The 23,899-nt window shown below is 42.3% G+C and overlaps 1 protein-coding gene and 1 long non-coding RNA gene across 11 annotated transcripts in view; both read left to right on the top strand.

The window, feature by feature from the left end:
* The first annotated feature begins 134 nt into the window (after window positions 1-134).
* Window positions 135-9,927, top strand: LOC311160348. 2 transcript variants are annotated; one of them, XR_014616575.1, is made up of 8 exons: window positions 135-796; window positions 1,623-1,830; window positions 2,816-2,987; window positions 3,601-3,763; window positions 6,086-6,221; window positions 7,470-7,649; window positions 8,113-8,224; window positions 8,336-9,927. It is a non-coding gene; the product is annotated as an uncharacterized lncRNA (long non-coding RNA). The 2 variants fall into 2 exon arrangements; XR_014616576.1 differs by having other exon boundaries at window positions 8,113-9,927.
* A 169-nt stretch (window positions 9,928-10,096) lies between these two features.
* Window positions 10,097-23,899, top strand: part of EP400 (E1A binding protein p400) — a 46,172-nt gene continuing 32,369 nt past the window's right edge. For 7 of the 9 annotated variants that reach the window (XM_084217501.1, XM_084217497.1, XM_084217499.1 and 4 more), the window contains exons 1-8: window positions 10,097-10,163; window positions 12,075-13,427; window positions 19,220-19,310; window positions 20,542-20,921; window positions 21,433-21,741; window positions 21,889-22,074; window positions 23,354-23,494; window positions 23,600-23,678. In XM_084217501.1, coding sequence (XP_084073627.1) covers window positions 12,105-13,427; window positions 19,220-19,310; window positions 20,542-20,921; window positions 21,433-21,741; window positions 21,889-22,074; window positions 23,354-23,494; window positions 23,600-23,678 — 2,509 coding nt within the window. In that variant the 5' untranslated portion in view covers window positions 10,097-10,163; window positions 12,075-12,104. Of the gene's footprint in view, window positions 10,164-12,074; window positions 13,428-19,219; window positions 19,311-19,736; window positions 19,829-20,541; window positions 20,922-21,432; window positions 21,742-21,888; window positions 22,075-23,353; window positions 23,495-23,599; window positions 23,679-23,899 lie in introns of those variants that run through there. The other 2 variants (XM_084217503.1, XM_084217502.1) reach the window with 2 other exon arrangements.

Below are 23,899 nucleotides of genomic sequence, written 5' to 3'. Positions count from 1 at the left end.
CCGCGAGGGGCGGGGCGGGGCCGCCTGGGGGCGGAGCGAGGGGCGGCCGTGAGGGGGCGCGGCGGGAGAGCGCGGCGGGCCCGGGGTGTGAGGGGAGTGCGGCGGGTCAGGCGGTGCGGGATGTCGCAGGGCTGTACGGGGGTAGTACGGCAGTAGTACGGCAGTAGCACGGTAGTACATGGCGTGCGGAGCGGATCAGGCTCTGCGGGATGTGCGGGTTGTCGCAGGGGTGTACGGGGGTAGTGCATGGCGTGCGGGGCCGGTGCAGGGTGTGCGGGATGTCGCAGGGCTGTACGGGGGTAGCGCATGGCGTGCGGAGCGGCTCGGGCTGTGCGGATGTGTGCGGGGGTGGCACAGGGCAGTGCGGGGACAGGGGACACCCGTCGCTGGCGGGAGTTTGATGCCGGTGCGGGGGAACGGGGCACTGTGAGAGGCCAGGGCACTGCCCTGTGTTGGTGCCTGCTGTGTTCCGGGGCAGCACCGACACCCCGCGTACCGCGCTGGAATGGCCTTTAGGGCACGGACCATCCTGCCCCGCTGCTCTGGAACTGGCAGGGGTGACACCAGGCCGCTCCCTCCTGTCACAGCTGCCGTCACCTCCCGCGCGTGTGACAGCACCGGCCTCTCTCCCTGACTGCCGCCCGTGAGTCCCTGGGCTGGAGAAAGCTGAAAGCTTGGCCATCCTGCATCTTCTTCGAAGTACAAATATACCCAGTCCAGACTCGGAATGAGCTGCAGCAACTGGTTAAATCTACTGGGACCATAAAGAATTCAAGTGGTTAATTTGGGTTAAAAGGTCAGTGACCATTGAAATCAATTCCCTTTACAGTTGTGCAGGAAGCAATTCTGCAACCTAACCCCCATTTTGTAGCAAAATAAAGTGAATGTAAAATTTAAATTAAGATATATAGAAGTGGGTAGAGCTTTGGAAGTGGTAATCCAATGCGCCATTTTATTGACAAGGAGATACTTTATTAGGCTAACTTTATTTCAGTTCCAAAATAGTGCTTCACAGAGAGACTCATAATTAGTTCTGACAGCAATTAAAAAAAAAGGCATGAACTTTAAAATAATGCTGTTACATCTAGTGCTTATATTAATGATTGAAGATTAAGTGTAAGTTTTAAGCTTTGTAATTAAAGATAACTGCTGTAATGAGATTTTCTGTAATTGTAACATTATATCCAATACCAATTGTTACGCATTTTAAAAACCCTCTGGAGAAAATCTTAGAGATCCTCATAAGTGCTGCACATCTCATTTTCCATACATTGGGTTTAAATTTGTACCCTCTGAGCCCAATTTGTTGCTTTCTTTAATTAATGTTGTTGCATGAAATTTTTCCCTTTTGGTCATTTGATACCCTCATAGAGATTGGTTGTGTAGTTGTCAGCTCTCTGCAGGGTGTTGTTAGCAAAGATCCTGTCAGCTCCAAGAGTGGATAAGGGCATCCTAGACTGACTTGCTGATTGAGTCACACCTCAGAGCTTCCAGGAAGGCAGGTCTGTTGGGGTGTGGTGGAAAGCTGATTTCACCAGCTTTGTTACAGGCTGTATCGCCACTTTCTTTGGTTCTCTTTGTCATTTCACTATTTTCTTTACTGAAATTGCATTTTGTAAAAGTCTCTCTGCAGGTGTAATGCCTCCTGTCCCTCAAGTGGCTCAGCAGATCAGCCAGGAGGAAAACCAAGAGCAAAATGGAGCAAATTTGTCAAATCTGCTTAATTCCTTACACAGCAGGAACCCAGCTCTGCCCCAGCAGGTACAGCCAGCAGGATGGGATAAGAACCGTGTGCTTGTGGTCCCAGCTTCAGTTCCCTCACAACAACAGGTATATTTGTGTATTATACAATATTTATAACACACAACATTTGTATATTTTCTTGTATGGGGAGTGTTCACCTTGGTGTTTTGTGTGGAAACTTTGTGGATGGCAGAATTTATCACTCCAGCCTGGGGAGAAAGGAGCAAATAATTCCAGAACTTTTTCAGATGACTTTGCCAAGCCTGATAATTTTCTTCAGACAGCTGTGGTATAGCTCAGCTGGGTATGAATCTTTACCAAAAGATTTTGAATTCATTTAAATTTAGAATGCTCTGTGGATACCTGTGCCTCCTGTTTGGTTTTAATTAGTGCTGCAGATATACATGATTTTTCTTGAAGAAAGGAAAGGGGTGAGAAGGAATCACACATTCTCTAGGGAAGTACCATTTGTTCCTGTAATGAAGCCCTGGAAGGAGATTTCATTAAACAGAATCCATGATTTCAAATTTTTATGCACCATTTTAAAATAAGGGGGGAGGGGGGATGACAATGATAATTTGTGCTGCTTGTGCTGACTTGCCAGCAGTTGCAGGATGCTTACATGTGTTAATAAAAATGCCAGAAACTAAATGTGTTTTTATATGAACTTTTTAGGGAATTTTGTCCATCTGCCATCTGGCAGAGTACGTAAATTTTGTGAAATTTCTCACTGAATCAGCCAGCACTTCTGGTGAGATCTAGGGGTACTATATTTTAGGAGGAAAACCAAAAGTTCTCAAGACTGAGTAGCTCTGCATCCCATGATTCTCTACTGATTTCTCATCTAACTTCTGCCTCACAAAATCCTTCAGAAACTTTACAAGAAGCTGCACAAAATACATTATTCATTATCTTTTAATAAAGTGCAACTTCAAACACCATGGAATGTTTCCAGGGACTGAATAATTGTTTCTATTGATTATCCATGTAACATTTGAGCATTTTTCACAGTGTCTGTCTTGGTTTTGTGTTGTGCAGTAGGAAACATAAGTTTAATTATGTTTACTTGAAGGAAAATCAAATTCTGCAGCGAACAGCAGCAATGGGGAAAGAAAGTTTATGATCTCTGAAACCTCTGCCCAAACTCCATGAGGCTCCACAGCACAAATCACACCATGATTTATCTTTTGGAAGAAATGCAGTGGATGGCAACAGATTTTTTTCAAGAAAGAAGATGAAAGATGGTAACTGCCAAGAGAGTAATGTGAATTTGATATTTTAAACCAGAAAAGAATAGGCAGCATTTACATGGTTAGGATATGATCACTGAGGATCTGGGAGTTTGGGGTTGCCTCTCCACTGTTTTTAAACTTTAAACAGTACTCCTAAAGGGATTGTAATTATTTTCTTTCTTTAGAAATGTGCTTTTTAGATAGAATTGGGTAAAAACTTAAAATAATTTTATGGTTTTATTTTTGGGTTAATGTGTCAAGGTGGGAATAGATGGGTCTGGAATGCCAGTTCTACAAAGGCAAATGTTTTAATTACAAGCATTGAATTAACTGCAGAGCTTGTCACTTAAAGGTGCTGCCCTGTTTGTGACTCCTGGTAACATGAGCACAATGCTCTATTTCCATGCTGTGGGTTCTTGGAACCTTTTAAAGTAACAGCAGCTGCTCTCTGCAGTGTCACATGACACGTGGCTCTTCCAGTTCCACTTTAATTCTGCCATCAGCTGGGAGCTTTTTCATCACTCTCAGACACTGTGCTACTATTACTATTATTTTTTTTAAACTGCAGCTGAATAGTAGTAAAATATTTCTTTATTTTCTGGTTTTTTTTTTACTATAACTTAAGCACATAGACTGGTCTCTATTTGATGTATTGGGATGGAAAAACAAATTACTTGCTATGAAGCACAAATGCTGCCAAAACTGAAGGTAACTGGAAAGCTTATTGCAGAGATCTCCTGCTCCCCTTCATTACCCAGACTTGAGCCAGTGAAGCTCCAACTAAACAGGTATGCGGTGTTCAAATTATTGATTTATTTTTTATTGTTATTTTTTAAAAGTAACAGATGAAAAAGAGTAATATTTGTGAGGGCTGAGAGGGTTCATTCAGAATTATTTATTTTTCTAATCTTTTGTTTCCAAATTGATCACTGCTAAAGATTTTATGCCTTTAAAGTCTTCTCCCTCACTCTTCTGAGGGAAAGCAGAGTGCTTCTTACTGCTTAATAGTTCTTTTCATTTATGGAAGCTCAGTTTTGATCTTTTGGGCCACACTCAAGAGTTGGAGTCATTTGTGGTTTTGATCAAACACTGAAAATTACTTCTGGAGTAGAGTTTCCTAAGCAGAATAATTAAATTTTCTCCTTCTAGTTAATTTTCAGATGTACTTGCAAAACACTTAAAGATTTTTTTTTTTGGGGGGGGGGGGGGGGAGTGGGGGGAAGGGAAGGACAGAGGGAGAAAAAAATGCTCAGTTAAATTTTGAGCTTATTTGATTTTTTGCTCCCGGGTCTTCCCTCAGAAGAGAAGTTAGGAGGGTTCAGTTTTGAGTCTTGGAGCAAATGTAATTCTGCTGTAGAGCAATGTAGAGTTAAATCTTACAATAAATTAGCCTGATATGAGAAGAGTATGGTCAGTGAAGCCCAAGACATCTTGTGTGACATGTGGCTGTGACAGGTGACAAGGAGGATGTCCCTCGTGTTCTTAGGCTGTTCTGCCAGAAGAGAGCATTGGCAGTTAATGAAATAAGGATTTGGAAGTGACAGCTGAAGTATGTATGTAAAACAGAAGAAGAATTCATTCTTTTTCTGTTTAGACATCTTTGGTTTCCTGGAAATAGCATACACAAAACAGTTACTGTGAAATCAGCTCTTACAAATGCAGTGCTTTTGAAACCACACCCATAGTTAAAGCTTTTCTCCATTAAGGAGTTTGACACTAATTAGCATCTTTTGGGGAGTTCTCTTGCTGTCTCCAGACTCCATAGATGACTAAGGGATATGGGAGTTCTGTCCTGCCCCTTCCTGTAATCCTTCAGAGAGGACTGGAGCATCAGAGCATTTGGTGTACTTGAATTTTACAGTATAGAGATTTTCTTCTGTGTGTTGAGAGAAGCAGAATCCCTCCTGCCATATGCTCTTCAGCTGGGTACCTCTTTCAGCTCAGATTACTGACTAAAAATAATATTTTTGCCAGTAGGCATAAACTGGAAAAGCAGATTTATTTTTCATTGCAATACCAAAGCTAACATTTGTCCTTGTATCACAAGTGTCAGCTTTTATCCCGCTCTCTTCTCCATTCATAGAACTCTTGCATTATTGTTAAATTATCCTTATTTTATATTATCCCATAATTGCTAAATTATCCTTATTTTCAAGTTTGTTTTTTGCATAAGCTTTATCTGATCACAATAGAATCAAAGAAGAATTTTGAATTTAAAGGGTATTCCAGAAGAAAGAGACAACTGAAGGAACACCTGGACAAAATATACTTCTGGAATGAGTGTCATTGTTCCAGAACCCCCCTGTATGGCAGAGACCTGTTGGAAACTTGCCCTTGGATCAGTGAAAGAAAAATCTCAGCATTGTTCTGCCAGGATTAACAAGTGGTGCTGGGCTGGCTTTGCAAATTGCCTTCCGTACTCCAGCACTTCAGAGGCTCTAAGGATCCATTGCAGGAACTCATTCTGACACTGAAACAGCAGCAGATTGCCCTGAAGGATTATTATTATTATTATTATTATTATTATTATTATTATTATTATTATTATTATTATTATTATTATTATTATTATTATTATTATTACCAGGTAATTGAGGCAAGTCCATGTGCAGTCTTTGCACAGATTTTGTGGGTGTGTGCTACCCTCCAGATCAGGATATTTATGTGAATAACTGTAAAATGCTAAATAAAATGCCAAATAGGCTGCCTTGTTTTATCCTTTTTGCAGGCTACATTCCTCTATGCTGGACCTATTTGCATCATTCTAGGATCTGAAACTCTCAGTAGTTCCATGGCAACTGTTATTAGTTATATAACAATTCTGCTTTATTTTGACATATCTTGTATTTGTTGTGTTAATGCTGACAAAAAAAAAAAAAAAAGAAGTAGGAGTTGTAGTAAGCTTCTCTTGGAACTTTATGGATAGTAGTAATTTCCTCTTCAGTTGTTTTTCACTTACTTAATGTCAACTTAAAACAGCATGTCCTGATTTACTTTCTATTACCTTTAGCCAGGTGCTTTGTGCTTCTTTGCAAATATTACTGGTTTGGAGTAGTTAATAGCCCAAGCAGTTAAAAATTAGTATAAAAAAGTTTTGATTTGTTTTATAGAGACCTGTGTGTGTTCCCAGCTGTAGCTGTTGCTCCTCCATGTTTGTATGGAGTAAATCCTTCTTACACATGGAGCCATGGAATGAAACCCCTGCAGCTCAGTCTCGAGGAACAGAGATGGTGCAGCCTGATTCAGGTATTGAACACCCACCACTGGTCACACCTGTGTGCAGGGACTGTCTCTAATTGGGAGTGGCACCTGCAGAACCCTCAGGTTCTCACTCGTAGCCAGGCAGGCTGGGAGCTCTGGCTGTCCTGCTTTGGCAGCTGAAAGCAGAAGGGACAGCAGGTGCTGATTTTGACACAGATGATTGCAATGCTCAACATCCTGGAGCTTTTCCTGAATTTTCATTTCCCCATGTGAGTGAGAGTTAGTGACAGTGGTGCTCACAGCTGGCCTTCTCTGGTAAGAGGATCAAAGCTCACAGTGAGTTGATGCTCATGGTGGGAGGGAAAATGCTAAAGGGAAGTCTAAGACATTTGCAAGATTCATTTACATAATTTCCTTACTTATTGAAGCAAATTATGTATGTAGCTGTAGCTCAAATATGTAATTATATATGAAGTATGTCAGTCATATTACTATTTGATGAGGCATCTAGGGTGTTTCCAAGGAGTATGCCACTGCTTCTCCTATGTTTATGAGCAATTTGTGCTTCAAATGCAGATTTTTTTTCACAATAGCCATTTGATTAATTTGCTTTTGCTTTCATTATCTGTAGCTATTTACATTGTTAGTACTTTAAGTGTAGTTGGTGTTTTTATGTTGGCAGTTCCTCAGCCTTACTCCAGGGGCTTTTATTTTTCATAGAGTGCCCTGGCATTGCCTGAGGATAAATTGAAAGTATGCTCCTTTCCCTCCCCACTGAGATTCTCTGTATCCTCTGGGGCCTACAATTTGAGCAAACATTAACAATATGTTGAAGTTTTTTCTTATCTTTTATTCCAAATTGCATAATTATGCTTTCTGTTAGATGCAATATAAAACATAAAAGAATATTTTGCCTTAAAGCAACACAAGGCAGCACAAAAGAAGGGATTTGATTTAGTCAATAGACAAGAAAAATGGTGGAGCATGTGCAGGAATAACAACTCAGGTGTGCTTAGTCATAGGACATGATGTGATTACTTGTAATAGATCTTCAGATTTTATATGGCTGACTGCACCATAAATTAATAGCTTTAATGGTAGACAGATTAATTATGAACTGTGTAGATCTGTAATGTGGGCAGTCAGATAACTTGAAATGTTTGCACACTTAATGTAGGTGGGGGAAGTAAGAAGAAAGCAAATTTTCCAATCTTCTCACTCTGTTAAAAAAAACTTTGTTTAGAGATTTATTAATGTCAATTTGTAACTAAGTTGCTTGTTTCCCCATTTTAGGAATTCATAAAAATCTTCAACCAAGATAAGTGATCCTTCTGTGCTATCCTGTCTTCCCACACTGCCTCCACAGGTGTCAGTCACACAGGTGTGATTCCTGTTGTCTTCTGTGACACTGATGGACACAAAGATGGAATGGTGTGACAAAAGTGCAAGAGGCAGAGATACCCACACATACAGGTAAATTTCATGCTAAGAAATCAGTGTTTTAAAATCAAAAGTAGAGAGAAGATGATTTGGGGAGAAGGTAGTATTTTTGATTGAGGTCACCCTTGTAGTTTAAGTAGCTTGGTCTTTCAAGAAGCCTTCAAAGATTTTATCATACCCCTTCCCTTTCCAAGGGGGAAAATGAAAATCATGTCCTTCCCACACTACTGCTTCTGTTCCTGACTTTCCCTCCCACTTTCATCTAACAAACCATCTGGACTTCTGTGCTGGGACAGCCAAAATAAATGTGGGCGTTTTTAGCCCTTGATAAACAAGAAAAGTCATTCTTGATTATCATTGAGTTTCAGATCCTGTGATGAGATGCTGTGTGTGTAGGTCTAAGATGTATTTGAAAGCTTCTCTCAAGTGACTGTTTCCTGCCTTGGAAGGATGTTCTGAGAGCACAAGGAATGTAATGGGTTTCTTTGTTTTACAGGCTTGTAAGTGGTAATTCTATTCAAGAGAGGCTGTTGAAAAAGAGTATTAAACATATGATTCAAGAACTGGCTCCTCAGGGAGGGGATTGTTCAACAGACTTTTTATCCCAGGTACTGTAACATTAAGAATGTAAGCAGTTATTTGATGATACATAAAAAAAATAAGTGTTTTACTAGATCTGAGACAGAATTTTGAAAAGGTAGTGATTTATTTATTTCTAGGCTTGTTTGGGAGCCAGTGATGTGTGTTCACAGTTGAACTGAGCAGAAATCCTGAACTGTCAGCTCATATAGAAAATCAGAAGGTAACAATATCGAATAAATATTGATAATATTGATATTGATAAATTGTAATAAAGATTTGCTTGTTCCAATGATAATGTTACCCTTTTATTGACATTGTTTTGATTACTCAAAAGCAACATCTGCAGCAAAAGGTGTCAAATACATCTGTAATCTAAACTTGATTATAGGATGAAAAATTACTTTTGCATTTTTTCTTAAAGGTCTTGGATCATATCAGTGAGGTGGTTAACTCTTCTAACAATGTTTATCACTCTCCAAAGCAATGCCACAATTGTTACATAAAAACCATTACAGGTCCAGAGGGGAAGGAGAGTTTAAATTGAAACTGGCTTTGCATTGTGAGGACTTAGGGACTTCTGGGGTCTTTATTGTTGTTTTTTTTTTTTTTTTTCCTTTTTCTTTTAATTCCTCATTGCTGTTAGAGTACTACAGGAATGTTTGCAAAGTAGAAACATAACTAGATTTTAGAATTTTGAATAGCCTGGTATACAAACAAATGTTAGTAAATACCTTCTCCTAACAGTATGAATAATATAGATTATATTTATTACATTTCCATACACTTAGGAATATGAATTTCCCCAATGTTATGACAATATGACCTTGGATGTGTCATTTTGCACTACCAGTGTGTTAACCATAAGGGAGGGGAGCTGTTTATTTTAAATTTTTAGTGGAAGAGATGAATTGTCTTCAGTCAAGAGTATTGATGACCATTAATTTTGAGACAGGGCACTTTTGATTATATATTTTTGGTACCTAAGCTTTCACTTTGTATTTATTCCAGAATGTAGGTGGTCATCCTCTTTGTGTTAGACAAGCCTGTGCTAAGGACCAGAATTCTGAGTGTGTTCAAATCTTTATAAATCACTTTGATTTGATGACAATGACTACTAGAGAAGTTCCTCAAATAGATTTCTGTAAATTTACTTGTACTGTCAATATTTTTCTCAGATTTAACAGTAAATAACTGGTGGTCTGATTGGTGAATTTGTTTTCTCTTAAGCACAAATGTATTTCATGGGGATCTTTATCTTATCAAAGGCTCTGTGATGATCTTTAGCCTTAAGTAGTGTTTACTGTCCAAGAATCAAATCTGTGCTCATCCTGGTGTTAAAAAAAGCCTTCAGTGCTTCAGTGCGACTCCATCTGATGTACCAGAACTCCTTCCTCATGGCCGGGAGGACCCGCCTGAGCATCAGAGAGTGCCCGTTGTCTCTTGTCCTGTCACCTGGCACCAGCGAGCAGAGCCGGCTGTGCTCCGCGCTCCCTGCAGCCCCTGACGGACGGGGATGGGGTCCCCTCTCAGCTCGAGGCTGGACAGCGCCGTCGGAGATGCTCCAGCCCCTCCACCCCGGCTGGCCCCGCTCCAGGCGCTCCCAGTCTCTCCTGCCCCGGGGCGTCAGGCCCCGCCAGCTGCAAGTGTGGCTTGTCACACCGTGTATTGAAGAGTAGCGACAGCCCCGCTCCGTGCGCGGACAGAAACTGCCCTTTACTCGGTGCTTACCCCTCCCTGCCTCTGCTACAATAAATATCATTTTTCTGCGCTGTCGCCGAGCCCGTTCCTATCGCGACAGCAGCCGCGGGCCGCCTCCGCGGAGCGCGCAGGCGCGGCGCAGGCGCGGCGCGGCCCGCGGGTGGCGGCGCAGGCGCGGCGGGACGCGGTTTGTCTCCTGCCGGCGCTGGTAGCGGCGCCCCCGCCCGCGCTTCCTGCCCGCAGCGAATGGAACCCGCGGCGCCCGCGGTAAGTGCGGCCCGCGGGGCCCGCCCGGGCCCGGCTGCGCGCCCCGCTCCGCCCCGAACGGCCCCCGGCGGCCCCGCCGCCGCACCGGGGGCGGCCGCGGAGGGACGGGCCCGCCCGGCGCGGGGCGGGGGACGCGGGCCGGGCCGGGCCGGGCCGGGCCGGGGGAGCGCGGCCCCGGCGGGGGCAGCCCCGGGCGGGGAGAGTCCCCGCGGAGCAGCGGCGGTGGCGGCGGGGCCGGGCTTCGCCCCCGGCCGGGCGGCCCCGCCGCGCTGCTCGCACACAAAAGGCGATCCCTGCTTCGGGACCTCCCTTATCGGCCTGTAATTAATTAAGTGTTTTCACTGGGGCCATAAGTGTTAGTGAGGTGCGGGTAATTAAAATAATAAGACCTTGTTACTGGTTGTATCTTTTGAATCTTAATTATTTGGTATCGGCGCTGTGAAATAACCACAATACCTCGAAGAATTGCAGTATTGTTAAATCTTTTGGAAAAAGGGGCCTGTAAGGAGTGCAGGTTTTTTTCCCTTCCCGCTCTACGGAGCTCGCTCGCCCAGGTTTGAGCTCCGAAGAGTGGGACAGACGAGACCCGCCGGGTGAACCTCGGTGCGGGACCGTCGAGACCGGCCGGGAGAGCCCCGGTGCGGAGAGCCGAGACCCGCCGGGGTGAGCCCCGGTGCGGGAGCGGCGGAACCCGGCCGGAGGAGCCGCTGTGCCGGCTGCGCTCCGCGGTACCCCCGGCACGGGAGGTCCCGGGCTCTCGGCCCCCTGTCGCTGCTGGCACGTGTGTGACAGCGCTGCTTTGCTCCACCTTCCCGGACAGCCGCTTCGTTCCCGGGGCAAGCAAGGGAATCTCCATCCCCAGGGCTTGGGCGGATGGCAGCAGACAGCGCAGGACAGGGGAGCGGCGGGCTGTGATGTGCTCCCTGCCTGGGCAGCGCAGGAGCGGGAGAGCCGGCAGCGCCCGCTGCATCCCGCCGCTTCCCAGCAGTGCTGCCGTGCCGGGCTGCTGCTGCCTGTTGCCGCCTGCGACCAACTTGGAGTTAGGAACACAAAGGAGTGGCAGCATGTTTGTGTGTGTTTGGCCTGAAATGCTAAAAGTGAAAGTGTTGCTTTTTAAAGAGGGGAGAGATTTTGAAAGGAAAAAAAACCCATCAGGTTTCATTTTCTCTTGATGCTTTTTCTGTGTGACTCCCAGCCCCGAATCTACCTGTCAGTGCATGTCATTGGAATTTTTGTTTGTGCGTAGTTGAAATACAAAGCCAGAACGTTTTGGTATTTATGGGTAGCTTGACCCAATAAACAGCATTTGAAATGAAATGCAGATTTGGTTAATTTTCATCTCTTTTTGTGTTCTGAAGGAAAGAGAAGGCAAAGTTAAGGATCAAGTACAGTAGTTTTACATACATTTAGATTACTTGGCCTTCAGTAGCTAGAACAATAAAGTTGAATAGTCTGTCCATTTTCTTATTTTTAGTTGCTGTTAAAACAATGGACTGTATGTTTTAGCAATTACAATAACTTTGCATTAAGAGTTAAAAGCACTGAAACATTAGTAATAATGAACGCAAAAAAAGTAGATGCCTTTGATGCTGGAGTTTCTTAAAGTTTCACAGCAAGAGAAAAAGCCCTGTTCGTTCTTTTTTTTTATTACTTGAAGTCATTCTGCCTAGCTAAGGGGAACACATTTGTAAGACTATTCAATAGCAGTATTAGCTAGAGAAATTTATGAGGGATTTAAGTGAGATTTGGTTGTGCTGAGGCTTTTGGATCATTTGAAACATTTTAAGTAACTGCAAAACCAGGATAACAGAGTTCTTACTGTAAGGTAATCCTTCTAGTTGTAGCTAAATAGTTTCAGTTGCAGAAGAATTTTTACATTCCCTGAATGTCTGTTTTTGTGTATCTCTTTAGACTATACTGTAAAACCTTAGATCAGTGAGAATGCACCATGGCAATGGTCCTCAGAATGCCCAGCGCCAGCTGCAGAGATCCAGGTCCTTCACGGGCAGCGAGGGAGAAGAACAACAGGCCAATTTACCCCAGTCCCCCGCAGCCTCCTTCGCGCCCTCCGCCAGCCCCTCGGCGCCGCAGTCGCCCAGTTACCAGATCCAGCAGTTCATCATGAGCCGGAGCCCCGTGGCCGGGCAGAACGTGAACATCACCCTGCAGAACGTGGGCCCGGTGGCCTCGGGCAACCAGCAGATCACGCTCACCCCGCTGCCGCTGCCAAACCCGACATCCCCGAGCTTTCAGTTCAGCCCCCAGCAGAGGCGCTTTGAGCATGGATCCCCCTCGTACATCCAGGTCACCTCTCCGCTGCCCCAGCAGGTGCAGTCCCAGAGCCCCACCCAGCCCAACCCGGTGCCGGTGCAGGCGCTGCCCAGCGTGCGGGCGGGCACTCCCGGGCCCGGCCTGGGCATGTGCAGCCAGAGCCCCACCAGAGGGTTTGTGGACGCCAGCGTGCTCGTGAGACAGATCAGCCTGAGTCCTTCCAACGGCGGGCACTTCGTGTACCAGGAAGGACCTGGGATTGCGCAGATCGCTCAAGGAGCTGCTGCACAAGTGCAGCTGCCGTCGTCCGGGCCGCCCGCCACCGTGAGGGAGCGCCGGCTCTCGCAGCCGCACTCGCAGTCCGGGGGCACCATCCACCACCTCGGCCCTCAGAGCCCCGTGGCCAGCGGGGCAAATATGCAATCTCTGACTAGCCCGGGCCACATCACAACGACCAGCTTGCCACCCCAAATCAGCAATATTATCCAGGGGCAGCTAATGCAACAGCAGCAGCAGGTGCTTCAAGGGCAGCAGCTGAGTAGACCCATTGGATTTGACAGGACTTCTGGTGGATTGATTGCAGGAGTTGGAGGACCGAGCGCGTTTGGCATGACGTCGCCTCCTCCTCCCACGAGTCCTTCACGGGCCACCGTGCCACAGGGGCTGTCGAGTCTTCCTCTCGCTCCTACAGCTAACACAGCAGTGAAAAAACAGCCCAAAAAGTTGGAGGAGATTCCTCCTGCCAACCAAGAAACTGCTCAAATGAGAAAACTATGTTTGGATCATCATCACAAGCAGATGGAAATTCTTAAGGAAACTTTTAAGGAATGTTTGATTGAACTGTTTTTCCTGCAACATCTTCAAGGGAATATGATGGACTTTTTAGCTTTTAAGAAGAAACATTGTGTTCCTCTGCAAGCATACCTGAGGCAAAATGACTTGGATCTGGAGGAGGAAGAAGAGGAAGAACAATCTGAGGTCATCAACGATGAGGTAAGAAACTTTGTTGGAATAAAATCATATATGGAGTTGTAACACTGGGATTGTGAAGTATCAAAGAATGGGACAGGACATGAAAAATCATTTTTGCTTGGTGAAGTGTGGCAGTTTTTCATAAAATAGTTGGCCTGAAAGAATGCAGTTCTGCTGGGTAGTGTGATTCGATGGGTTGGTTTAGAGTGTGCTCTTGTATTTTTGGATTGAAAATAAAAGCATAGAGAGGGAGATTTAACTGTCCCAGCTGCACACAAAAAAAAGATGGTAGAAGTGTGGAAATGGTTTTAAGCTCTCAGAATGGTTATGACTAGGAATTGTAGTTTGAATTTCACTCAACTAAACTTGGACAAACCAAAAAAGAATGAGCAAAAGCATTACAAGAGGTTAACCTGACTCATGTGAGTTCTAATCATAGATGTTATTGAAGTTCAATGTTGCTGCAGCCAAAAAAAAAAGTGAATTAATCTAATTAGTGAAGGAGAACGTGTAAGGGTCCACAGTCATGTATTACATTATTCAGGGTGCCCTGGAGCTCTGTGTGTGAGCTGCTGTTTAAAGGATTAACAACCAGCACTTACAGACCGGACATTGACAAGTTCACTTTGTTACTTAAACAACGGTTTAAATTACTAACTTGAGTTCACTGCTTATTTATGGCAAAGAACTTGAAAGAAGCTTGCCACAAAGAGGTGCTGTGCAGCTTTTCCTGCACTTTTGCACCCATCTGTGGGTGCTGGAGCACTGCTCTGGTGCAGAGCCTGCCCACAAGCCAATTTGACAAGTTGTTGCAGCAGGGTAGATAGAACTGATGCCCCTGCACCACTTGACACTCATAGATATCTTCCAAAATCTGTGAATTATGTAGCTGCCAGATTGTAGAAGAACTGATATTATGTAAAGAACCTCGTGTTGCTTTGAATACCCTTTGGAAATGAGTGCCTTCACTGAAGTTTAATGGTTCTTAGGTATGAATCATTAGCAATCATACCTTCAGTTGGAATTAGTGGGAAATTCTAACAGAATAATGGCTGAAGTTTAGTTTGTTCAGTACTTTGTTGTAGAAGCTTCTTAATTAGGTAAAATATATTTCTGCTTGTGACAATTTTGAAGGAATCATTACTTTATATAGTAACATAAAAGCTAACCTGTTACTCTAATTTATTGACAATGGATATTCAGTATTTTTTTTTTCACCTGGTTTGTGTTTTGTCAAATTGTTTAGGTGTTCTTGTTGGGTTGCGTGTTTGTCAGCTGAAGTAACCAGGTATTTTTAACTACCATCTGCACACTTTGAGGGATCTTTAGTGGGTGTAAATGGTACAGGTTCCTTCAAGTCAGTGGTGCTGCTGCACTTTAAATGAGTTCAGTCTCTACCCCCGTGGTGTTTCGGGTTGAGAATTTGCTGTACTTCGCTGCCTTCTCGTGGTGGATCCTCTTTTGTTTATAGCTTCTTGTCCCTGTAACTGCTGGAGAATTTTGCAAAGTGCAACAGCAAAAGTCTTTATGTGTTTTCAAGTGATGAGTCCTTCTGAAAGATTAAGACATCTTTTGAGTATGTTCTTTCTTTGTATTTTGTTGTCGTCTTCTGTTTTATTTCCCCCTCCCCTCTTTATCACTTTCTGCTAAAGCAATGCGCTTCATCCCTTGCCTGGAAGGTTGATTTCTTTGGGAATTTGAGGGGAGAGTGAATGGTGGCTGTGCTCATTGCTTAAATAAATGTTGAAGCTCTCTTACGTTCAAACTGTCTGTCATGCTAATTTGTTGTCTGTTAGCAGCAGCAATCATTCAGTTTAAAGCACACTTTTATGTTAACTGGATTTAAGAAAATGTTTCCAGTGACAGAAGTCACAATAAACAGTCAAGGCTGTGCTCTGTTCTGCTATTAAAAGTAAGACAGAACTCTAAAAATGGGCTGTGCTCGAAACAAGCTGTACTGGTGGTGGTTTAGTTATTATCCCCTCTTCAGTGAGGTGCCATCAGTACCAAAGGAGTGTGTTGAACAGTTAAAAAAAAAAAAAGGAAAACTTCTAAAAAGAAAATGATTCTCCCTTCTTTTTTTTTCCCAAAATATTTCTCTCAGGTAAAGGTTGTGACAGGAAAGGATGGGCAGACTGGTACTCCTGTCGCTATAGCAACCCAGCTTCCTCCAAATGTTTCTGCTGCTTTTTCATCCCAGCAGCAACCATTTCAGGTACTTTTCAATGGTTCTAAAATGTAGTTTCATCCCAGATTTTTTTTCTTCATTCAGATTTGATATTTCTTAGATGAATTAGAATTTCCCCAAGAGCCCATCCCTTATCATCTAAACAAAACCAAAAAACCTCTGCAGTCTTCAAATGCATCAGTATAACTGAAGCCTTGAGGAAGTTAAAGCTTTGTCTCCAGGTTGCTGGCTTATTGCATTAACTTTCAGCTTGAATGTTTTCACTTTGGTTTGTTTGTCTTTGTATCCCTAATGCATTTGGTTCATTTGTGCATTCTGCGTAGTGATGATATGGATTCTTTGTCTGTGGCATTGTAATTGTGGATTTCTTCTAAAATTCTTTTCTTTTTTTTCTTCCCCTTATGTATTAAAGGTTTTGAGTGTGGCTACAGAAGGTTTTGGATTTGCCTTCCCTGAAATGTGTTAAAGAACAGTACTAATCCTCTGACACAATTTGTTTTAAATAATTAACTGCTTTCCATTAGCTCTGCCATAAATGTTGGGAAGAAGAAACAGAAGTGCTTATTTTTATTATAAAAGTCCTTTTTAACAATTTTTTTCTATTTTCATGAGGAATGCTGGAGAAAGCCAAGAAAGAAATGTGATAATCAGTTAAAATGTTTGTGGATCAGTGATGATACAGCTTTTCAGTTTGGTGTGGTTTTATGCAGCTGCCTTCAACTCTGTTACACAGACATCACTGCATACATACCCTGAGAAGTAATATAGCCTAATTCCATCTGCAACTAAAATATTTACCTTTTAGCTCAATGATATGCTTAGCAGGTGTTGCAGTGTGAATTACTCTGCTGTACCACAGCAGCTGTACAGGCTGTGCTGCCTTTATCTGGGCTTTGGAAATGGAAAGTGAAATCAAATACAGGATGGGTTGTGTTCCTGTGTGTAACAAATGGGATGTTCCCTGTGATACTGTACAAAGGAGTTGTGCAGCAGAGGGGATTGCACTGAGAGTTCTTCCTTAGGACCAGTACTGACATGCCTTGGGAGTCTCCTTAGGAAGTCAGGCTTCATTTAAGCTGTTTAAAATACCTAATATTATATCAGTTTATTTATTGTAGTAATTAAGGTTACCATCAAGCTGTAGCTGCAGCAGTGGTGATACTTTTGAAGGTATTGCACCATGCAGTTTCAGGGAAACTGGTTCATGCTAAAAATGCACAAAACTTTCTGTTTGGTACTGACCTTTTAGCACAAACTGATAACAGAAAGTGGCATTTTTTTCCATCAGTCTTGCTCTTTGCAATTGTTTATGGAGAAATAATATGTCCCAATCAGCATCACCATTCAAATCCCAGTGCAGAAGTGCAGTGCTCAGAGTGGTTATTGTGTGCATGCTGCATAATCATGACCTCGGGACAGCTACATTATTTTAATTAAAGTTGGGACAGTTTTAGTCTAATATTATTGGTATGTGACTGCAATTTATGAAGACATAACATGTCTGCTCTCTGAAGAGTCTGGCCTAAATTACGTGGTGGTAATGTAGACAGCTGGGAGGCATATTCCTAAGAAAATGTCTGTCAAAAATCCTAAAGTAGAGATACAGCCTGAAACTGTGAGTATGCAGTCATCCAGAGGGAGAGAGCAGGTGAAATAAATTACATTTAATGTGGAGTTTGAAGAATATAATTTCTTACTGATGTCCCAGCAGCATCTGATGAAAATGGGACATAAACTGAATTTGTTAGTCAATTTAGTAGCATTTACCTAATCAATTCTTGTGGCTTATTTTGAAAATTCTGTGAATGCCCAGGTCTGTGGTGCTCTGCCAGACACTGGCTGTTGGACCTGAAATATGCTGCATGTCTACCTTGTGACAAGACAAATATTTGAAAACTTAATCCCTACTGAGTGTGAAATAGCACTGAACTGTGAATATGAGTCAGAGATACTTAAAACCAGAATTTACATCTTAAGGCTGTAGCTGTATCGCTGCAGTGGCTGCAAATGCCCTCAGAGCAGTAAAGAGATTAAGTGTTATTAATTCATAGCTATTGATTGAGTCTGAGGGGCATGAGATATATTCAGCTCAAAAAGGAGCATTTGAAACCCAGTCATTGTAGGTGATGTTGGCTGTGATTATTAATAGCATGCAGTGAGGCACTGAAGATGCAGGATGTCACTGCTGTGATTTATTTCAATACAGACTGGTGTTTACCTCTGTGGGTTTAATTTACATTGGTAAAGTTTTGGTTAAAATCAGAAGAGAAAATACCTGTGAATAAAGTAAAAAAAAATTAATGGGAAATTACTGCCTTTTGTGTTATCATCAAAAAATTTCACAACATTTGCAAACCTTTACTATACCTCAACATGTTTAAGGTCTAACCATTAGAAAAGTACACTTTGAGAACTAGAGTGCTAAATTAATTCATTTTTCAGGGTGCAGAGACTGGCATACATAAAGTGTGTTTGTATTTTCTGATGGAATCTCTTTTAACAGTTTTTGGGATCATCCTTTTTTTCTCATATTATCACAGTAAAATATTTGGTACAGCATAACCAAATACTGAGGAGAATTTAAAAATTACTTGGAAACTCACTGAAAGGAATTGGACTTGCACAGACACTGATGGACATTAATAAGTACTTGCCAGTATGCTGAGGACCCAACGAGCATTAAAATTGTCATATACCTAAATTTGTTTGCTTCAGTAATCCTGTATGTGAGCCTGTCACCTGTGCTTGATGCTGAAAGGATTCTCTGGGACAGCTTCTTGCCATCATTGCTGATATTAAATGTAGTGATTTAAAAATAAAGTTTAAATGCACTGTGTAATCTTACTGAAGCTAAATTCCAGCTTGCTAAATCAGAGCCCAGTGATTCCTTTTGCATCTTAATATCAACAGTGCTCTTCCAGGCTTGTTAATTCCTAATTTGTGTGCTGTTTATCCTCAGACAAAATGGATAGTAATATCTGGTGAGCTCTGATGTCACCTTAGCCTTAGGGCAATATTCTTTCTCCTCACTGAGTTTATTCATGAGACTATTTTGCCAGCTGTGCAAACAGGTACAAGTCCAGCATCTGGAAAACTGGAACTGGAACTTGTGTACCTTGGCTGAGGTTCTTTATTCCATCTTCCTAGCTTTTTCCTGAAATATTTCAACAGTAACTCTCACAAAGCTCTATCCTGAGAGAGCTGGAGACTCAAATAAGCTTAAGACCTTTTCAGGATGAATTTGTGTTACTGATGTTTCACACAGATATAATATACTAATGAAAATTTCCATTAATAAAAAAAAAAAGTAGCAAAAAGTACTGGGCAAGTTTGTTTTTTACATATCCCATTTTCCTGAGTTTGGTATCACTTTACAAAATGTAGGTATGCATTATATATAAACAACTTCATCACTGTAAAATTTAAACTCAACAAAGAGTATTTGTGCATTGTGAATTACTAAAACTTCATAGCAGATAATGAAAGAATCTTGTTTCCTTTGTTGTACAGCTGTTCTGAAGGATTTTTTCTGTGCTGGCCTCCTTAGATCTGCTTGTAAATTCTCTTCTGGTGTCCGACCATCTGCAGATTGAACTTCTGTGATTTGTTTTTCTTTTCCCTGTAGCAAACGCATACAGGGACTCCAGCGCCGGGGACTGTGAGCACCATAGAGATTGAAGCTTTTAAGAGACAGCAGCAGGCCCTTGCACCAGCAGGTATGTTCCACAGGCACAATTCCACTTCCATCCTCTTTTTTTTTTCCAAACAGTGATTGGAGCCCACTGTTCAAAAATACATTTTTGCCTCACCTTGGGAATCACCAGATCCTTAGGACTATCTACTGTGACTGGTGCTGTGGGAAGAGTGCACTCCACTCCCAGTAGATAGGCCTGGATTTGGCAGGCATGGAGACATGGTTAGGTTGATTGTTCTGGCTGAGAAGATTGGAGATGGCCAACTTGAAGTCAGAGGGACTCTGGCCCTGGAGCATGTTCTTCATAAATGCTACACATGTACAGTAGTTGTAGCTTTCGGAGCTGACGGTGGAATCATGTGTAGTAGTTTGCTTTGTAAAATTGAACCCATTCCATTATACCATGCCATAAATGGAATTTGAATATCACAGATTCGTCTAAGAGACCACGAATTGAAGTGGGCCGTCATGGGATGGTTTTTCAGCACCCGGGTGTGGCTTCAGGAGTTCCTCTTCAACAGCTAATGCCAACGGCACAAGGTACTGTGTCACCACATGCCAGTTGCACATTAATTTCACAAGGAGATGTTGGTGATGGAACTAGAAACTTTGGCTTCCGGCCTGCCAAGATCCTAGTCCCACCACACACTTCTCCATGTAAATTAATACTTGGTATGCAATGCCTGGTTCGTTTAAGGAGCTGAGTGACGGGCTCCAAAGGTGCATGTGGGCATGGAAATACGTCACAGGTGCTGATGCAAAATGGCCAATCTGAGAATTCTGGAACCGAACCAATGATTTATGAAAAGGAAACCATCTAATTGGAACATCATGACAAATTTTTATTCATTAGTCATGCCAAGCTTTAGAATATGTGTTAGAGTGAATGTGTTCTTAGAAAGAACTAAGTAGTATTTAGACTTCATGCTGGTATTTTAGGTTAAATTCCATTAGTTCACCAGTCCTTTTTTTTTTGAGTATTTGAAATTTAGAAGGCCTATAATGACATGCTCTTTTTTAGTTGCTGTGCTCCAAATTTTAGTTACAGTCCTCTGCATGAAGTACTTCGTTGTTTATTGTAATGGTGATTTATTTTGTGATTGTGATGTGGTATTTTCAAGTGATGGTGTCTTGTGGCAAAGTAAGTAACAAAACCACTCTATTCGCAGTCGATTTCCTCCTTTAATCAACAGAGAGCATCGGACATTTTAATGTTTTAATCTCACCTGCACGTGTCTCCTCTTGCCCTGCAGGAGGGATGCCTCCCACTCCGCAGACGGTGCAGCTGACGGGGCAGAAGCAGAGCCAGCAGCAGTACGACCCCTCCAAGGGCCCTCCGGTGCAGAACGCGGCCAGCCTGCACACGCCGCCGCCGCAGCTGCCCGCGCGCCTGCAGCCCGCCAACGTCCCCATGGCATCGCTGCCTGCCGCCCTGCAGCTCCCGCAGCAGCAGCCTCAGCTGGTGGAACCTCCGGCCCAGCCCCAGATCCAGGTGAAGATCCAGCCCCAGAGCGTGCCCCTGACGGCCGCCCCGCTTCCAGCGCCGCTGCAGCAGCAGGTGCCACCAGCGATCCACGTGCAGGGACAGGCGCCCAGCCAAGTGTCACAGCCTCAAGCTACCATACAGCAGCAGGTATGGGGTGGTCATGGGTTTGTATCCATGGCCAGTAAAACCTAAAAGAGCTGTCTTCATTTCTTAATTCCACTGGACAATTAAATCCTTTCCTTGTAAGAATGCAGGTGTGTCGCCCTGTTCTCCTAAAGTTCTTTTGAAGTTCTTCTGATGTTTACATTTTTGTAATAGAGTTTCTCATGCACTTTTCATGTAAATAATGATTGTTTTGCATTCCTTTCTGGAAGAAGAGAAAGTTGATAAACTGTTAGTTTGACCAGTGTGGTTGGAGAAGTAGGAATTTCATCCTCCAATCCATGGTCACTTTTAGAATTCTATAAATATCGAAGTCCATAAATAAATGCACCTTTTTTGCCTTAGACATCTCAGCGTGTGAGTGTCGTTCATTCGTGTCGTGTTGCGACACAGGTGCACATTTGTTATTAAGTTAAAGTGTCCGTTATGTTCTGCTCTAGTGTAGATGAAGTATTGAATCCTCACCTCATCAATAACCAGTGTGTTTCTTGGGCAGACTGTGACTCTGACACGACCATCTGCAGATCCTGCTCAGAGTTCTCAGCGTCTTGCAGCAAATCCACTGCCACCTACCTCATCCATCGCTCCAGCAGCGATCCCAGGCACAACACCGCCTTCTCCATACCCAGTGCAAACAAACAGGACCTCTCCAGCGACCAACAAGTCCCTGTCTCCTATTGCATCCAAACCTCCTGGCTTAGCAGTGGCAGCAGCAGCAGCACCTAAAACACAAAGTCCAGCTCAGAATGCAGCGGTGTTGCCGCAGGAAAACTCTCAAGACAAGCTGGCTGAGCAAGTCAAGCTGGTAAGATATATTCTGTGTGATGCTTTTACACTTCTATTTTCCTGTCAATTAATTTAATAAAGTGGGAGCAATTACTGGTTTTCTCTGATTTTACAACTTTAGGTGCATTCTGCAGCTTCATTGTAAGTCTCTGTACTTCTTTTGTAGGAAAATCAAATCCACCAGCGGATAGCAGAACTGAGAAAGGAAGGTTTATGGTCCCCCAGGCGACTGCCTAAACTCCAAGAAGCTCCAAGACCAAAATCCCACTGGGATTATTTGCTGGAAGAAATGCAGTGGATGGCAACTGATTTTGCCCAGGAGAGAAAGTGGAAGATGGCAACTGCTAAGAAGGTATTTGAAAACCATTTTATAACTCAGAGCAATAAATGTTGATATCACTCAGATTGGTAGCAAAGCTGTTGAGGTATCTTTTGCTACAGATAGAGGTAAAGGAAACATGAGGCACTAACTTTTACCTCAAATGAGAAGTTTTGTTGTCTGTTTTGTATATGGCACCTGAGACAGACAAGATAAATGTACAGATTGTGGATGCAAATAACAGTTTGTGGATTTTATTCCTCTGGAGATCAAATAGCTTTTTTAGGAGCCCACTCAATATGTTGACTGGGTTATATTTAAATAAAAACTGGAGTTGTCATGCCTGTCTCACAAATGAGTTATTTCCAGCCAACAAAGAGTAAATACAGAATTTTGTAAATAACTTTCCATTGAGTGTGGTTGTCTGTCTAGTTATTTTTTCTCAATCTCACAGAAAAATAAGACTAAAGAAAATTTCTATGGTGTGAGATGAAATATATAAAATCTGTTAATTTACAGTAAGCAAAGGTTTTCTGTGGATACCAGCAATGTTGCATCTTTTTTATTTGATACATTTATGACCAATTTAGGGTAATGAACAGAGCAACTGAAGGTCATTAGTTTAAATTGCCATGTTGTTTTCTACTGTATATTCTGAAATGATGGAAACTCAGAAGCAAAGTATTGAAACAAGTGTATTGTTTTGTACAATAAATATCTGCATTTTGAATGTAATTTAAATCTGGATTTCCATTTGTGGCCAATGGTAGGTTTTTAAGAATAGGAGAAACAGGAAGGGCAAATGTGAAATGATCCTTCCCCTGGCACTTTGCTTCAAACTTCTGGAAGTCAATGTTTTAGGGACCTCCTGAGCTAAAGGTTGCAATCAAGTCAGTCTTAACAGCCATTGACTGATCTTTCACTCATGTATGTACACTCTTTTTGAACTCATTTTAGCTTTGGTCTCTGACATTTTGTGGTGTGATTTCTGTGACTTCATATGTGCTGTCTGAAAAAAAAAAGTTTTCTTTGTGTGTTTGCTGCTAATTTCAGTGGAATTTTTTCTAATTTTTGTATTCAAAGAGTGAATTAAGAGTTTCCTACTTGACTGCTTAGTTATAGTTGTATTTTTTTTTTCTTTGAGTTTCATGTCTGTTGCTTTACTGGCATGGTAAGAATTAGAAATATTGGAGGTAAGTGCTATGTGTGTAAAGCTATGGTCAACATCTGGCTGCTGATAACCACTATAATCTTAAGAAATGCAATGAAATGTATTTTGAGGTAACCTAATTCATATTTCATGGTGTTTTAGATGGTAAGAACTGTGGCTCGTTACCATGAAGAAAAGAAACTTAATGAAGAGCGAGCTAAAAGGGAGGAACAGAACAAACTGAGGAGGATTGCAGCATCCATTGCTAGAGAAATAGAGTATTTCTGGTCTAACATTGAGCAGGTAAAGTACCTACTCACTAAGATTTGTGCAATTTGTGGTGGTTTTTTCATCTTCAGGAGTTTATTTGTAAAATAAGAGATTTATTAGACTTGCTTTACATTTCAGGTTGTTGAAATTAAACTGCAAATTGAATTTCAAGAGAAAAGGAAAAAAGCTTTGAATTTAAAGAGATTTTCAAGGAAAGGTAATTGTATTCCATTTCATATGAAATATAGTCTGAATTCTGATGATGTTGTTTTATATAATATCACTCAGTGCAGGTTAATCTCAGTGGTAAAATTGTGAGTTGCTAATAATAGGTTGTGAATAGATCTGAATAATGAGTTACGGGTTTTTATGTTTTTGTATTAGATTTTGTTAATACTTCTTGTGTTTTCCTTTGAATACATTTAAAAGTTCATGTGA

This window comes from Fringilla coelebs (assembly GCF_963513975.1).
Source record: "Fringilla coelebs genome assembly, chromosome: 17".
Lineage (NCBI taxonomy): Eukaryota > Metazoa > Chordata > Aves > Passeriformes > Fringillidae > Fringilla > Fringilla coelebs.
This window is presented reverse-complemented; position numbering and strand designations above follow the sequence as displayed.